Consider the following 19,011-nt stretch of genomic DNA (forward strand, 5'->3'; position numbering starts at 1 on the left):
GGCCGGGAAAGGTTCTCCAACACAAAAAACAGCTTGACAGGTCAGGTCAAATGTGAAAGACATGCTAATAGTTTTCTTTGACTTTGAAGGACTAGTTCAGCATGAATTCATGCCACAGTACAAACTGTTAATCAATGGTACTATTTGGACTTGTTGTGATGCCTGCAAGAAAATGTGGAAGGGAAACAGCCTGAACTGTGACAAGGCAATTCATGGCTATTGAATCATGATAACTCATCCGCACACTCATCCCTGTTGGTGCCTGACTGAGTTTTTGAACAGACCTCGTATGACCTGTACTGTAGAAGAAATTGCAGTTTGTGTTTCACATTTGCTCAAGCACAGCACTAATGAATGGTTGGTGGGGGAACACTGATACCAGCTTGCTGAGAACTAGGTGAGCGTGTGGAGGGGAGCAGTGAGCAGGCAGCAAATTATATCATGTTGCCAACCTTGAGAATGTATACTCTGTACTTTGGCGTTTTAGGAACACCTGCCATGTTTAAACTGCAGTTTGCCTGAATCTATTTACAGTAGGAATTAAGTCGACTTTAAAATTGGACAAATACTCAACAAAAGTATTCATTTCTGTAGGAGACAATAGAAGTCTAGATAGGGGCTAGTGGCTTACTGATGTGTACTGTGCTGCAATTGTCGATGCTCATCGTGACTTATGACAGGTACAAAAAGGGGTGTGTCAACTGCTGGTTCTATGCAACCATTGAGAAAGCAGCAGGCAGGTGATATGTTTGAAAGGAAGGGAAATTGTAAGATTCTCACAACAGTATCGAAGTGAAATCTGATATGTTTTCAGATAAAAACAGCTGTGTTCTCATGTCTCACAGCAAATACAACTTCAGAAATTGCAACATATTCTTAAGAAACTGCCAAATGTTTGTGTCAACAAAGGTGTAAATTCCACAGCTGTGCTGTTTGGATTATTATTATTATTATTGTTTTTGTCGTTGTTAAAAATAGTGATACCACAGACAGCAGAGTTAGTAAGCAAAAAATGTAGAAAAGAAAATGATCTGCAAGTTAATGAAAACCATTTCTCTTCATTTATTTTATATCTCATTGTATTACTTGTATCGAAATTGAGACAATCAATAAATGGCATAAATTTAGAATTGGTGTAATGTTAACTTTGAAGGCATATACTTTATGTCAATAAAAGTTTGCAATTTTGGTCAGAATGTGCTAAAAACTAAATTTTTCTCAAGATGCCTCTTTGAATAAAGGGGGTCGTCTTATAATCAGGGTCGTCTTATACACAGGTAAATAAGATACTTTATTTGGTTATTTTACAAAGAGTTACAGCAAAGAGCTACAATTTTTTAAATATAGCATTATTTTTATCTATTTTATAGATGATGTATTTAAACAAAATGTGTACAGACCAGTTAAAATAAAGTTTCTATCAATTTTAGTTAGGGAGTTACATATGTACTAGGTTTTAGTAGTGGATGGATGCAACATACTGTATATAATATACTGTTTTGAGATGGATTTTCTGATGGCGAAAAATCAAGTAAGTGATGTGTTCAAATGAGTGCTCATATTCTGAATGTACAATGTAACGACTGACGGAGCAGGATGTCTCATGGTATAATCCATGGTTGCTTCATCGGTATTATTTTGGTCTTCACTGAGCATCAGAAAAATGTCATAGTACTCGTAGGATGTGTATGCGAGATTTGTTGTATGTCAATATCCATGGCAGACAGAACCTTGTTTGTCTGTGCATCCCTCCCAACACTGATCTGTTTAAAGCAGTGTAAGGATTAATTCTACAATCTAACCATACATGACTTAGCACACTGTGGATGTTTGCCACTTCCTGACACATCTCATCCACAGATGATTTAGAATTGCCTTGAGTTGTGCATTCAGGAAAATGAGTACTTGTTTGTTCACATCACTTAGTGAACTTTCTGCCACCAGAAGCATCCACCTCTAAAACTTAGAATGTGTGTAGCTCTCTAAGTAAAATTGTAAAAAAATTCATTTAAATTGATTTGTATGCAGTTTGTTTAAATACATCAACTATATGATAGGGAAAATAATGTTGAATTAAAAAAAATATGCCCCCCCCCCCCCCTCCCATGAACCATGGGGGGACCTTGCCGTTGGTGGGGAGGCTTGCGTGACTCAGTGATGCAGATAGCTGTACCATAGGCGCAACCACAACGGAGGGGCATCTGTTGAAAGGCCAGACAAACTTGTGGTTCCTGAAGAGGGGTAGCAGCCTTTTTAGTAGTTGCAGGGGCAACAGTCTGGATGATTGGCTGATCTGGCCTTGTAGCACTAACCAAAACGGCTTTGCTGTGCTGGTACTGCAAGTGGCTGAAAGCAAGGGGAAACTACAGCCGTAATATTTCCCGAGGGCATCCAGCTTTACTGTATGGTTAAATGATGATGGCGTCCTCTTGGGTAAAATATTCCGGAGGTAAAATAGTCCCCCGTTCGGATCTCTGGGTGGGGACTACTCAGGAGGACATTGTTATCAGGAGAAAGAAAACTGGTGTTCTACATATCGTTGCATGGAATGGTAAAGCCCGTAATTGGGCAGGTAGGTTAGAAAATTTATAAAGGGAAATGGATAGGTTAATGTTAGATATAGTGGGAATTAGTGATGTTCGGTGGCAGGAGGAACAAGAACTTTGGTCAGGTGAATACAGGGTTATAAATACAAAATCAAATAGGGGTAATGCAGGAGTAGGTTTAATAATGGATAAAAATAATAAGAGTGTGGGTAAGCTACTACAAACAGCATGGTGAATGCATTATTGTGGCCAAGATAGACAAGAAGCCAATGCCTACCACAGTAGTACAAGTTTATATGCCAACTAGCTCCGCAGATGACGGAAGAGATTGATGAAATGTATGATGAGATAAAAGAAATTATTCAGATAGTGAAGGGAGATGAAAATTTAATAGTCATGGGTGACTGGAATTTGAGAGTAGGAAAAGGAAGAGAAGGAAAAGTAGTAGGTGAATATGGAACGGGGATAAGGAATGAAAGAGGAAGCTGCATTGTAGAATTTTGCTCAGAGCATACCTTAATCATAGCTAACACTTGGTTTAAGAATCGTGAAAGAAAGTTGTCTACATGGAAGAAGCCTGGAGACACTGGCAGGTTTCAGATAGATTATATAATGGTAAGACAGAGATTTAGGAACCAGGTTTTAAGTTGTAAGACATTTCCAGGGGCAGATGTGGACTTTGACCACAATCTCTTGGTTATGAACTGTAAATTAAAACTGAAGTGTGGTGTCACAGCCAGACACCACACGTGCTAGGTGGTAGCTTAAATCGGCCGCGGTCCTGTAGTACATGTCGGACCCGCGTGTCGCCACTGTGTGATCGCAAACCTAGCGCCACCACAAGGCAGGTCTCGAGAGACTGACTCGAACTCAGCCCAGTTGTACGGACGACAGAGCTAGCGACTAGACGTACGAAGCCTTTCTCTCTCATTAGCCGAGAGACAGAATAGCCTTCAGCTAAGTTAATGGCTACGAACTAGCAAAGGCCATTAGCCTTACAGTGATTGTAATTAGAGTCTCACTTGTGTTCACCATAGAGATGTACAAGAAGACATTAAAGATAAGTATATGAGAAGCTCCGTTCTTTTCTTCATAGCATTAATTACATATCCTGTTCCAGTACTTCACGCCCGTCTGCGTTAGTCTCGCGTGCCCTTTAAGCCACCTCTATTTACAAGGTGTTGGCCCAGCTGCCGACACATCATGAAGAAACTGCAAAAAAAGTGGGAATTTAATGAGATGGGACCTGGATAAACTGAAACAATCAGAGGTTGTAGAGTGTTTCAGAGAGAGCATTAGGGAACGATGGACGAGAACGGGGGAAAGAAATACAGTAGAAGAAGAGTGGATAACTTTGAGAGATGAAACAGTGAAGGCAGCAGAGGATCAAGTAGGGTAAAAAGACGAGGGCTAGTGGAAATCCTTGGGTAACAGAAGAAATACTGAATTTAATTGATGATAGGAGAAAATAGAAAACTGCAGTAAATGAAGCAGGCAAAAAGGAATACAAACATCTCAAAAATGAGATCAACAGGAAGTGCAAAATGGCTAAGCAGGGATGGCTAGAGGACAAATGTAAGGATGTAGAGGCTTATATCACTAGGGGTAAGATAGATACTGGCTACAGGAAAATTAAAGAGACCTTTGGGGAAAAGAGAACCACTTGTATGAATATCAAGAGCTCAAATGAAAACCCAGTTCTAAGCAAAGAAGGGAAAGCAGAAAGATGGAAGGAGTATATGGAGGGTCTATACAAGTGCAATGTACTTGAGGACAATATTATGGAAATGGAAGAGGACGTGGATAAAGATGAAATAAGAGATCTGATACTGCGTGAAAAGTTAGACAGAGCACTGAAAGACCTGAGTCGAAACAAGGCCCCGGGAGTAGACAACATTCCATTAGAACTACTAATAGCCTTCGGAGCGCCAGCCCTCACAAAACTCTACCCTCTGGTGAGCAAGATGTTTGAGACAGGTGAAATACCCTCAGACTTCAAGAAGAATATAGTAATTCTAATCCCAAAGAAAGCAGGTGTTGACAGATGTGAAAATTTCCAAACTGTCTGTTTAATAAGTCGTGGCTGCAAATTACTAACACGAATTCTTTACAGACGAATGGAAAAACTGGTAGAAGCCGATCTCTGGGAAGATCAGTTCGGATTCTGTAGAAATGTTGGAACACGAGGCAATACAGACCCTACGACTTATCTTAGAAGATAGATTAAGGATAGACAAATCTGCATTTCTAGCATTTGTAGACTTAGAGAAAGCTTTTCAAAATGTTGACTGGAATACTCTCTTTTTAAATTCTGAAGGTAGCAGGATAAAATACAGAGAGCAAAAGGCTATTTACAATTTGTACAGAAACAAGATGGCAGTTATAAAGAGTCGAGGGCATGAAAGGGAAGAAATGGTTGAGAATCGAATGAGACAGGGTTGTAGCCTATCACCGATGTTATTCAATCTGTATATTGAGCAGGCAGTAAGGGAAACAAAAGAAAAATTTGGAGTAATTAAAATCCATGGAGAAGAAATAAGAACTTTGCAGTGTACTGATGACATTCTAATTCTGTCAGAGACAGCAAAGGACCTGGAAGAGCAGTTGAATGGAGTGTCTTGAAAGGAGGACATAAGATGAACATCAACAAAAGCAAAATGAGGATAATTGAATGTAGTTGAATTAAATTGGCTAATGCTGAGGGAATTAGGTTAGGAAATGAGGCACCAAAAGTAGTAGATGAGTTTTGCTATTTGGGGAGCAAAATAACTGATGATGGTCGAAGTAGAGAGGATATAAATTGTAGACTGGCAATGGCAAGGAAAGTGTTTCTGAAGAAGAGAAATTTGTTAAAATTGAGTATAGATTTAAGTGTCAGGAAGTTGTTTCTGAAAGTATTTGTATGGAGTGTAGCCATGTAAGGAAGTGAAACATGGATGATATATAGTTTAGACAAGAAGAGAATAGAAGCTTTCGAAATGTGGTGCTACAGAAGAATGCTGAAGATTAGCTGGGTAGGTCACATAACTAATGAGGAAGTGCTGAATGGAATTGGGGAGAAGAGAAATTTGTGGCGTAACTTGACTAGAAGAAGGGATCAGTTGGTAGGACATGTTCTGAGGCATCAAGGGATCACCAATTTAGTATTGGAGGGCAGTGTGGAGGGTAAAAATCATACAGGGAGACCATGAGATGAATACACTAAGCAGATTCAGAAAGATGTAGGTTGCAGTAGGTACTGGGAGATTAAGAAGCTTGTGCCGGATAGTGTAGCATGGAGAGCTGCATCAAACCAGTCTTAGGACTGAAGACCATAACAACAACAGCAACAACAACAACAACAACAACCCCACCGCCACCACCACCACCACACTGCTGTAACTCTTTGGAAAATAACTGTACTATGTTCATAAAACAACAGGTAGAGTATCATCTCTTACATTTACCTATCTAATACAAATTTTTGTTACTTTCGTAAGCTACTGAATCACTCTATATGTGAAATATTTCTGTTTGTTGTATGTAAGAAAGGGTGAGCAGCAGACACAATTAAGAAAGATCTAAAACTAGTTTCCAGTGAAGTCCTCCTTCAGAGAGCGAAAAACACATTCGCTCTTCATCCACTCACTCCTCACCCACTCATTCATTCATCCATTCTCACTGTTGTCATGGAAGGGATGAGGTTATTGAACAGCTGGTGGGGGAACAGGAAATATTGTGTTGGTGTGGAATATGTAGGTGCTAGTCATGTACAAGCACAGAGTTCCTAAGCCTCTCTCCCACTGTGCCCCTTTTGTATTATATCATGTCTTTTCCATGTCACCATCACCCACCTCATCCTAGAAAGCTCTTAGCACAAATTGGCCTGCAGCACAGTTAGAGAGAGAGAGAGAGAGAGAGAGAGAGAGAGAGAGAGTGTGTGTGTGTGTGTGTGTGTGTGTGTGTGTGTGCGTGCGGGCGCACACGCAGACGAAACAACCGTTTACAACCACAGATCATGCCCATGGTATTATAGATCCTATCTAGTGGACTCTGAGCATGGGATACTGCATGTGGGCAACATACTTGTATTCATTACTCGTGAAATGAAATTAGATTGATAATGGTTGTTTCCATACTTGTCCTCATTTCTTCTTGCCACAGAAACTGGATGTGCTTATTGGAACTTGCAAGAGGAATAAGTGGTTTCTGATTGTGCAGCAGGTCTTACAGACTACTGAAGTTAGAAATACAGGGTGCCAAAAAAAATGGCTCTGAGCACTATGGGACTTAACTTCTGAGGTCATCAGTCCCCTAGAACTCAGAACTAATTAAACCTAACTAACCTACGGACATCACACACATCCATGCCTGAGGCAGGATTCGAACCTGCGACCGCAGCAGTGGCGCGGTTCCAGACTGAAGCTGGTGGGGGACTGAAGCACCTAGAACCGCTCGGCCACTCCGGCCGGCCACAGGGTGCCATTTCAAAAACTTAGTTGGACTAATGATCTTGATGAAATAAAAAATTAACACCACTCTGAAATTAAAAGAAAAATAACGCTGTAGTCTGTTCTATTACATACCTTGTCATCTGATCGGTTTGAACAAATTTTTTTTGATAAATAGGATGGAGAACTGATTTGAACCCAATGAAAGCAGTGATTCAACCATAACTTGTAAAGAGTGTTGACAGAACTGTGACTGTGCCCTGCCAACAGTAGAGAGGCAGACGCCTCCTTGTAAACTTTCAGATGTCTTCTGCAGATATAAAACAACAATTGGGTGGCTGGACACAGCTGATATGGAGGGATAGGTGTATGTGGTGTGATCTCAGCTCTTAAGTTGGAGTGGTGTGAGTGGATCTTTCCAGAGATTGCCGTGCTTTGAGGAGCATGCTCAAGGCTGGGTCCCAAGCCTTACTTAATTGGAAACTGCTGTCTTTATTTACCAGTTCATCGTGTAGTAGAATTTTTACAAATTCTTGAAAAATGAGATCCTAGAATGTGTTGATCTGTTTTAACAACTTGGTTGTCATCATAATTCTTGCTATGTCCTTAGGAGGTGCAGTGTTCTGCGATAGCTAATTTTGTTGGTTGCTCTTTTTAGCTCTGTGATACTTGTGCTCTGTGCATCTTTTCTGTTGTGTCTGGATTCTCTGAGCTACATAAATTTTCCTTCACTGGCACAGGACATCTGTTCTGAGGATTGATCTGAGGATGTCTTCTCGATGTGAGGAATTGTGACACTTGGAGTCATGTAGATTTACATCTGTATGTGTCACATTCTGTCCCAGTATGCGATCTGAGCCTTCGTGTGACTAACATTTGCAGGAATGGAAGTTTTTTGTTCTGTTCTATCTATGTTTGTGGACCTACTGTTCTCATCCATCAAGAGTTAAGCAGCAGAGTTGCAGCACCCATGGAAAGTTTTCCAGAAAAATAGTTAAACCACTGCCATATCCTGCATGCCACAAAACCAAAGAAGTCTTGGTCACAGCTTGTAGAGGGAGAACAGAAATCTGTTGCCATAACATTTATCCTTTAAATCGGTAACATATCAGTGAAAATTGGAAGAAAACATTGGAAATATAATTCAAAGTCTGTATTCCTCCCCCCATTCTTGCCCAAGATCAAAGCTTTGTAGGTTTCTGTGAAGGACATGTAGGACTCAGGAAACCAGGTTTCTAGCAATCTCTTGCCACTGCGGGAAAATATAAGTCATTTTTCAGACTATCTGGACAGCACAGGAAAGATGCATGGAGCATGAGCATCATATAGATAAAGAATAATCGACAAAGTCAGTTGAAAAAAAGTGCCCTCCATCTCCTAAGGGCTTAGCAAGAATTATGTCAGCACAGTTGTTAAAACAGGCCAACACTTTCTGGGATTCAGTTTTAAAATAAACTGTAAAGATCTGGTTACATGATGAACTGATAAATAGATGAAGCAGTTTCCAACTAAATGAGGCTAGGAACCCAACCTTTAGTGTGCTCAGAGCACACAGTAGTAAATGGGCAGATTGCTCAAGCTGAAGAGCTGAGTCCACCTCACAAAGACAGGCCTCCTGTATATCACCAGTGTTCTAACTCCCAAAGTGTCAACAGAGAGACAGGATCATAGCTCGTGTTCTGATTATGTACTTCCCACCTCGTATCTCACCTGTGGAGTACACTCCGCTGCAGCGGATTTGAGGTTATTGGGGGCCTTCCGTTTGAATCCTGGCGATTTTATCTGCTCGGAGACTGTGTGTTGTGTTGTCCTTATCATCATTTCGTCATCATTGACGTGCAACACGCCAATGTGGTATCAAAAACAACCTGCACTAGGTGGTTGAACAACCCCGGATGGATCTCCTGACTAGAAAAGCCATATGATCATTTCATTTTCAGAATAATATCAGTTAAATTCTTCATTTGTGTATACCTGATATCAGAAGCTGCTGTATCATTAGTTCATCAGTAATGGTACTGTGTATGCAGCTTCTGAACTATGACTTTTCATCATTATATACATTTCGTTTTATTCAGTAAAAACTTCGTCAATTGATTTTTCTCATCCATTTATTGCTTACATTGCTGTCTGCATTTTGCTAGAATTTTTATCTTTCTCACTGGTGTTGTGTATAAAAAATACAAAAAATTGAGAGGCCAAGAATGGCAAAACAGTGAAACACAACAAGGCTGACAATGTAGTCTACCAATAAAGTAATATATTTCTGATGGCACAGATGGCAGGCAGCCATGGGGCAGAAGTGGGAGAGAGGAAAAACTGTTTCACTGCTCCCAGCCTCACCTGTCGCAGGCATTCTTCTCAACTGCCCATTGTAGTTAGTGGGGGTAAAGGAAACCCAGTAAAGTATTATTTATCTTGTTTGTCAGAAAGCATGTAATCATTCATAGTTTGGGCTTCCCATATCAGCAGTAAAAGTTTATTCTCAGATGGTGGCCACAAATAGAAAGGTAAACTGTTTACATTCTTGTACATTTTTTGTTGATTTAATGTGAGATTCAGTCTTACCTTGCTATAATTAGGTCGCCTTGAGCAGTAGTCTGACATTGTTGTATCAGTAAAGGGCCTTATTGAGGGAAGAAGATTACACTCTTGGAAAGGTCTACAATGCTGATGAAACTGGGCTCAACTGGAATGTTTTGCCAAGAAAAACTTTTACTTCATGTAATCATGTAGAGCACCTAGTCCTAAAATAAGATAAGATTGTACTACTGCTTTAGCTTGCACTACTGCTACTGGTAGCCACTGAGTGCCTGAATGGGTAGTATGATTTTCAGGAAATGATTTACATAAGTTTTTATCAGTTAAATGGCAAAAGGGAGAATTATTGCTCCTTGCAGTGCTCCAACTTTTCCATAATGTGACATCTTAAAGGAAAAGGACGAGTTCAAGTGATGGTTCTTCCACATAATGTAATGTCCTATTACAACCCAATGTATCAAGGTGTTATTGAGTCTTTCAAATGCTATTACAGAAAAGAATTATTACATAAGTTATTGTTAGAAAGAGAAGAGGAGGGTGAATAAAGTGTGTGGCAGCAGCATCTCAACAACTAGTTGTTTAGAAAATGAAGATGAAAATATACAGGCAGTTTCTGAAGCATTTACTTGTTTAGATACTGCCTTGTGATGGTTTTGAAGCTCAAAATAAAAGCAACCAGCATCGGATACCTTTCCTGAAAAAAGTGCATGACTTAGCTGCTCTTTAACAGGTAGGCTTGCTCAGACATATCAAAATGAAAGGATATTTTTTAGTATTGATTGTATAAGTACATGCTATATATGCAAAATGCGCAAGTGTTACTTTTTCTTTTACTTGGCTGTACTATGTACATACCTATGTACTTTCCTTGGTAATAATAGAAGAGATCCATGTACTTATAAATGTTTGCAGTTTTTATTGGTAAATAAAAGTACACAGTTCGATTATCCAGATAAACTGGTTTACTAAACACCGATGTCCCCCCCCCCTCCCCCCCAGTTTGTTTGGATATTCAACACTCAACTGTACCAAATTTATGTATTGTTTCAGTCTCAACAAAAAATGATAATTTAAAATGTTTTTTTTTTTAATATTTGGTTATTAATTAAGTGAAATGATTAGTAACTGGCAGCCCTTCCACCAACTGTGGACGACTCATTGAATGATTGGCGACTAATTACAAAGAATTTGAAAGTTTAAAAATCAGAGTGCTGCAGTCAACTGATGTCAGGTTCATGAGAGTAATTCAACCTCTTAATCTATTTGTACCTCATTATTCACAGCAAATTCAGAGTAATTTTGTTGCCTTTATTAACCTTTCACCAGTGCATACTAAGTTACATTAGCATTTCTGATGAGTTTATCATTTAGTTTGTGATATCATTGTGCTTAAGAGTAAAGGATGATACTAGTTTTGAAAATCTCTTGGACATTATTTTCTTTGTGTAAATGGAGATAATGTGTATGTGGAATTTCATTTTTTAAACAAAACAAATGACTAAAAATTGTGGTACATGGTAGTACTATGGAAGTTTAAGTACCTGTGATTGCTGAAGTTAAATGACTCTTGGGCAAGTCAATTGATAGTATAAAATATAAATAATAGCACCAAATCTTCATCCTGACACAGGCCCACCAAGCAAGATGGTGCTGTTGTTAGCCATCTGGACTTGCATTTAGCAAGAATGAGGTTCAAATCTTCATCCAGATGTAGTTTTTCTGTAGTTTAATGAATGAAACAGCCAATTTTCTTCCCCTGCCATGCACAGCCTCAGCTTGTTTTCAGTGTCTAATGATGTCTTGAAATACAGCAGTTTCAAATTGGGAATCCCAAGTGGCTAAAAAATGTAACCTTTGTTGTATAACTAGTGTCAGCCATATGGTCATTCTCATGCAGTTAATATCAACTTTCATGATAAACTGTATGTTCTGTCGAATAAGTTCAAATGACAGCCCATGACAAAAATGTGCCATTGAAGTTTTCAGTTCATGTGAGGCAAAGTCTGAACTTCTTTATTCTGTGTTAACTTGAAAACTGATATGTGAACAATACTAGCCATTCAATAATTGGTATATTCTCTAGCAACTTCAGGTGGTCCAACATGAAACTATTTCCGTATTTTGAGGCTGTGCAACACTGCTCCAGTAAAATATTCTAATGATCTTGTTGGGACAAAAGACTCTCGTATTTCATTGTTATTCATACAGAATGCTCTTCCCTTACCCCTCCCTCTGCCTCTCACTCTTTTGCTTCATAGAATGCTGATTAAAAAAATAATAAATATATTTTTGATGGTATATGCATGTATCATAACTACAAATGGTTCTAAACTTTTTTGTGGAACTCATCTACAGAGTGAAAGGAATTTGCATCAAGAAAATTTTTCACTTTAAATTTGCCTCTCATTTTCTGTTATGCTAGAAAGCTATTGACAATTAAACGTGCACAGCAATGTGTACATTTCTGTACAATTGTAGTGAAGTATTATTTCATTGCAGATAGTTTTATCATCTAGTGTTCAGTGAGTTAGTGAACACTTTTGAGTGAGTCCACATTGTAAATCATGAAATCTCATGCAAAATAGCAGGCCTTGTATTAATCACATTTCAACAATAGCCAAAAATGTCAGTGGTGGCTTGACTATTCTTATGTTTAAGATATCAGCACTCAATTTCTGCACAACTAGTGGACATCACACTGGAGGAGATGAGCTATCATGGTTATCGTGACAGAATAGTGTGGGCAACTGCCCTGTGGACATACATAATGCGTCGTATGGGCAGACCCATTGCTGGAAGTGTTTACCTATCTGCTGCAGTAAGCTGGGTGGGTCAGTTCTAACACTGAGTTCAACCACTGTAGACATTGCCTTGCACCTCATGCTACGTGCCATTTCCATGTGCTCAGTTGTCAACCAGCGGTGCCAGTCAGCTACATCTGTCATGTGTTGTGTTTATCCCTGTGCACATCTGTACATGGTTTCGGACTTCTGCTTCCCTGTAGATTGATTTGCATGGCAAGTTTTCATTTCTTCTTGTGGGCTTCTATTCTATTGAGCCACCCATACAGTACCTTGTGCCGTCTGTGTTGTTTACCAGGCATTGTAATACCTGTGCAGATATTAAAAATACGATATTAGCAAGAAAAATATTTGTCTTTGTTCACACCTAAGAATTTAAAATGTTGTTATTTTTCTGATTATTTGTCCGTGATGTCATAATAAAATATCACACAATGGAAGCTCCGGGTTGCAATATCAACAATATTAGGTAAAGGATAGAGTGCACTCACCATAAAGATGACACATTGAGTTGCATAAGATTGTCACAATGTCTGAAATTGTGCACTGTGTTTTGCTGCAATTTGGTGACACTATGTTCTCTGTTAGCCACATTCTCTACATAATCTTGGTCACACAAATAACAGTAATTACTGTATACTCCTTAAGCATGTAAGAATGAGAGACCTCCAGTACCATCTTCAGTGGTACACATTCGATAATATTTTTTCTCACCTAGCAATCTCATTTTCTGTATCGTATATTTAATACAGAGCAACTGTTTATATATTTATGTATGAGGGCAATGCAAAATAAACACACAGATTTCTTTATGCACTATTTCTGTGTCACCTGCAAGATGAATGGAGGCCACCGAAATGGCTCCACAAAAATCTACAGTATGTGTTGTTTGTGTTGAGAGTCTGATACACTATGGAACATTCTCTGAAAGTGATTCACTTCAATTTGACAAATTATTGGCACTGCAGGCTATCTGGCAAAAATATTCATATAAGTAGTCAGGATTCACCAGTCATCTGCATGTGCGCACACACACACACACACACACACACACACACACACACACACACACACACACACACACACAGTATAAATACCTGACATTCGTTGCACAAAAATTTTACAGTTAATTTTGAATCACATTTGTGAATGAAAGAAATGTTAGTTATATTGTTAATTTGTGAAAAAGTGTGTGCAGAACATTGATAAGGTTATGGATTGAAAACTGCCTGTTTTAGATAAGTACCAAGGATGTTGCCAAATACCTATAAAGCAATCTCAGTTACTATACACAAGGGGACAGGTCTGTGAGACAGGGTGTATACGACCTGGGACAACCGGGAGATCCGGGAAAAACCCGGAAATTTTTTCATCCGGGAGAAAACCCGGAAAAATCCAGGAATTATTTAGAATTCCGGGAATTTTTCGTTGTTTTAGTTTTCAGTTAAATTTTTGTAATTTTGACTTATAAGAACCGTTACTCTAACAAAGGATATTACTGTATCCACTACTGCAGAATAATACTGCAGCATTAAAACATGAACGAGCGAAAAAACCAAAATAAAACTTAAATTGCAAAGGAAATGCACCATATAAAATAACACAGTGCTCATACAAGCATCTGCCAACAGAAAAATGTGTCAAAGGCTTTCGGAAGACTATGCAATGCTTCATAACAACAAATTGCCTTCGATGCGTGTGACATCACAACTGTTTACATTAGACTCGTTTAATCAGTTACGAGCGGGCGCATGCACACGCGCAGTTGAGTCGTGTATGAGTAGTACCTTCTCCCACTTCTGGCTACAGAAATGTGGCTGTTGGCTGTGTAAGCAGCAGTAGCAGCAACCAGCCACATGGTACCTGGAAAAATTTTACTGGTGCGCCCAAGCTGCCAGATTCATGCATGTGCAGCAGGCCTGGATCTAATGGGGAGTGAGGGCAAACTGCGGTATCTGAACTGGGCAGCAATTTCGGGGGAGGGGGCAAATTCATATTCTTAAGAAAAAAAAGCCTTGTTTCACAAAGCATCCAGCGCACGTTGGTCTATCCATTATTCATATGATTTTGAAATGCATCCCTGCTGGTTTTTGAACACATTCTAAGTTGATTTCTGAATGAATTATAAGTTGATTTTTGAATGCGTGCATAGTGTAGTCTCCACGTGACCCGGTTTTACATTTAGTGATTTTTCTGTTTCCTCTTCGTTTACTGCTCTCATGTCAAATGAAAACAAGATGGATTTCTGTGGCTGGGAGCTATCAAGTGAATTAAAATACATTCACATAATTACGGAAGGGTAAACTATGTTACTGTTCGCTGCATTTCAGGTGCACATTTTCATCTTCTAGCACATATGGCATTATGCCATAATAAAGAACCAAACATGAGATAATACAATACTGGTACTTACAAAAATTTACGTCCCGAAAACCACACCGAAAAGCTTCTATCTGGTCAAGGCCACATCATTGAGAATCTGGACACACAAATGTGCACTGTAAGGCGAACTATGCATTTTAGTATGGTTCATAAAATTCTGAGGCTCTTGGAGTATCCTCTGATCTTGTTTCTTTTATGATGTAATGTAAGATCTTTTAATGTTTTACACGTATGAATATACGGGCTCCCTACATCACTGTAGCTATGCAAGCACGGTGACGCCTCTTATCTGGTGCTCTGTGACAACTGCTGAAATGAATCTATTTGTAACAGGTCACAGGAAAATATTGTGAATTGTTGTTCGGAAAGCGTTATTTTCAAAGTAAATTTCCTTTTACGCAAGATGAACTGTGTGCGAGAGTGTAGGATGGAGTTCTCAAATCACGGTGTGTTTGGTCTCTTTTAAAAATCAACTCTTTGATGATGAGCCATTTAGAAAAATTTCGAGCCCAGAAGATCAGAGATTTATATCGGTATTAAAAATCTTGCTGGCGTATTTGTGTGATTTATCTTAGTGTACCATGTGCTAAACAGATCAACATTATAAGTGAAAGCTTAGCTTCTCTTGTAGCTTATTAATCTTCGAGACAAATATTATATGCGAAAGCTTTGCTTTTCTTGTAGCAACACTATGTATATTAATTTAAACCATTAACTTTTCCTGTTGGTGGAATTCGAATTTATACTTTCGTAATACGAAAGTATGCAGCGTACATGTTGCTGCACATCAAAGATCTTTCCAAAACATGTTTTTCCCCCTCAGTATTGTTTTCTAAAGTGCTGGGACATTCTATGTTGCTGTATAAAACCATATCCTATCAAAGGATAAGTTTTGCAGTTCCGAGGGAAAGTATACTGTCTGTCACTTCACGTGGCAAAAGCGCATTTTCACCCAGGAGAAAATGTATTTTTAACAGGGAGATCCAGGAATTTTTTCTCCTTGTCTGTGTATACACCCTGTAAGAATAATAGTGACAAATTTTGTACAAGAATTTTGATCATACAAATTAAACCCAAGAGTGACAGTGGAAGAGAAGTTTCCAGACTGTATGACAGTGTGATGTCACGTCAACCAAAAAAGAAAGGACACAAGCACAGAAAGTGGCCAGTGGCTGGACATCAATACCAATTTTTCCTTGTAACTCTGATGTAATACTTTTAAGTTGCTCATTTCTGTTAGAGTAGCCCATGTAAAATTTGAGAAAAAAAAAACCTTGGTTACACTGTAACAGGGAAAAAATGCACAGCATAAATTTAAATATAAGTATAAAGCCATTGTATAAACACAAACCATCAGGTTTTACAGAGCACAAATTTGTATGTACAGACAATTACGTGAAGCCAAGCAGTTGGCTGCAAAGGGAACATTATGACCATGTCCTGCAGATAAGCTGCATACTATCATTTATTTTCTACAACTTTTCTTTCTGTTTTAGATTCTGGTGGTGATATTGATATTGTGGTTGCATCAGACAAAGAAATTAAAATAAGCCCAGTTAGAGAAGCTTTCCAGGCAGTTTTTGGCAAAGCTACTGTTACGTAAGTCTGTTGTGCAGTTTTTGTGCTGTTGTCTCCTTTAACATAGGCACGGAACAGAATGAAAAAATAAAATAGTGGTAAAGTATTCTATGGAATCTCTTTACTCATATCTGTATGCATAAGTTTTTATTTATGTTTATCACATATTTTAAAGATCATATTTTGTAGGGGACTACCAGCACAAGCAGTAACAGTTGCTGCACAACCAGTTGGTTATGGCTCGGCATTCAAAGCAGCAGACGAAAGGATACACTCAGTTCGTACAAGTGGTAAAGTTCATGAGAACCAACCTGTAGTTGCTGTGGAAAATTTTATTGTGGAGGCTGCTGAAGGACAGTGAGTAACTGTTACATACTAGCTCTGTGTTTGTGCATGAGTTAGTGCCAAACAGCAACTTTGTCTGATTCTGCTGTTTATTGCTGAAATGTAGATTCTCATTGCCGCACGGGGTAGCCGTGCGGTCTGAGGTGTCTTGTAACGGTCCGCGTGGCTCCCCCCGTCAGAGGTTCGAGTCCTCCCTCGGGCATGAATGTGTGTGTTGTCCATAGCGTAAGTTAGTTTAAGTTAGATTAAGTAGTGTGTTAGCTTAGGGACCAATGACCTAAGCAGTTTGGGCCCATAAGATCTTACCACAAATTTACAAATTTAGATTCACAGTCTAAACTTTATAACAAACTATCAAGAGTACTATGTAGGATGTACAGAGTTTGGTTTCAAGCTCCATTCCCCATGGTTTTAAATCCCTACCTGTTTTTTTCTGATGTAATGGTCTTTTTGAGAAATACTATTGAGAAAATTTACAGAACCGGCATTTGAAACTGACTGCCGAACGATTCTATTGTGACCAACATACATTGCATATAAGGACCATGAAGATGAGAGAAATTAGGGCTCATATGGAGGCCTACAGACAGTTGTTCTTCCCTTGCTGTATTAGCGAGTGGAACGGGAAGGGAAGGGAAGGGAAGTGAAGTGAAGTGAAGTGAAGTGAAGTGAAGTGACAAGTAGAGGTGTACGGTAACCTCCGCTACATGCTGTACATTGGCTTGTAGAGTATCTATGTAGATATAGATTTTGTAGTTTCCCAGATAGATACCAGGATAGTTCCCTCAGAAGGTCCTGAACAATATCTTGCTGTATCCTTGCTTAATGCAAGCTAGTTCCCAGTCTCTAATGAACTGAATACTGATGAGACATTAAACTCAACCTTCTTGCTGCTCACTGGTGGAAAAAGACCAAAGCCTAATGGAGGAAGGTTGGGGTGGTTTAGTGGTTCAAGACACACAATTCCTCCTTATGTCATCAGAAAGTATTGTTTTCATACAGTTAAGACATTGTAGTAATGAAAAAATCAAGCACTTCTTACAGACACTGATCAGATTTCTTTCAAAATAGTGGGCAGTATAGCAAAGGAATAACTCAGGGAACCACATTGTCATTACTTCGCATTGATTTTCCTGCAAAGTAGAGACCATAATGCTTCTGTCAGGGAAAACTAATCGTCATTGTCTTCTTCCTTTAACCTACTCTGTTGTTCTGTGTTTTGTATATTCATAAGTTTTAGCATATTCGTTTCACTTAGATTCATGTGCTGGTCTGCATAAAAAAATGAAGAGTGTTGATCAGTCAATATACTGGATTGTGCTGATTTTGAACCGAATACATCTCGAACTATTCAAGTCCACAAGTATATGAGGTGTCAGGAGAAAGAGTGTACTCATAAGGATGCATACAAAAAAAAGTAGCAAAAGGAGGTATTACAGGTTGCAGCGTAGTGACATCAGGCGATCAGTTACTAATGAAGCAGACTCTTCTCTCCAGTTTCATGTCATCAAATGTGGCATTTCTTCCTTTCATCATCATCCGCTTTCTTTCTTCTACTGCAGAACACAATATACAAAGTTGGTATGCTCCAAAGACCCTGAAGTATCAGGATTTTATTAATGGCAGGTGCTTAGTCCACCTCATTTTAATTTTGTGATCAGCCAACCGCGTTTATGTAGTGTAATATTGTGGTCTTCTCTCCATGACATCTGTATTCACTTATATCTAATATTTCAAGAACTGCCATACTTGGCATTCTTAATGTGATACTGAAGACAAAGATGTTGAGCACCCTGAAACATCTGCCTGTCCACATACATAAGTAAAAACAAAGCCCTGTGACCTGAACTCAAAGGGTGGTTTGATCACTATATAAGCATGTTCTGTTGGAGGTGATACACTCTTTCTTTCCTCTGACTTTTGCAGTTTGGTGAGATATTTCAAGTACACACATAAATTAATGTATTTATGAGCGTAAGATGACCCTGAATACGCAGTTATCCCCTTTCTTCTTTCAGAGATTCCTTGAGAAAATTTTATTTTCACCATATTCTGACTGATCAAAATTACAAACTGTTCTATTCATACGAAATATCTGCATAAAAAATATTAACAATACACCTATTCTAAACTTACGCCATTTACCGATTGTTTCTACCAGGAGAAATAAAGTAAACAAAAAGTGGTGTACTTTAACTTTTATCTTCAGTTCCCTTTTCTGCTTACTATCTAAGCCAGTCGTCTGTGGTATCAGTAATTTGGTTACAGCGGTACCCAATAGCACAACTGAAATTGCTGTGAGGAAACAGGCATCATTAAAATTTACAATTTTGGTTGGCACAAATATTTTGCTGCTTCTTCTGATTATGTTGCAATGTCCGAGGTTGT

The 19,011-nt window shown here is 38.9% G+C and overlaps 1 protein-coding gene across 2 annotated transcripts in view; it reads left to right on the forward strand.

The window, feature by feature from the left end:
* LOC126263738 (protein PRRC1-like) overlaps positions 1-19,011 on the forward strand; it is a 77,436-nt gene that overhangs the window by 41,443 nt on the left and 16,982 nt on the right. For both annotated transcript variants that reach the window (XM_049960919.1, XM_049960918.1), the window contains exons 4-5: positions 16,197-16,299; positions 16,468-16,635. In XM_049960919.1, the coding sequence (XP_049816876.1) occupies positions 16,197-16,299; positions 16,468-16,635 (271 nt within the window). The remainder of the gene's footprint in view (positions 1-16,196; positions 16,300-16,467; positions 16,636-19,011) is intronic.

Source organism: Schistocerca nitens, chromosome 6, assembly GCF_023898315.1.
Source record: "Schistocerca nitens isolate TAMUIC-IGC-003100 chromosome 6, iqSchNite1.1, whole genome shotgun sequence".
Taxonomy (NCBI): Eukaryota; Metazoa; Arthropoda; class Insecta; order Orthoptera; family Acrididae; genus Schistocerca; species Schistocerca nitens.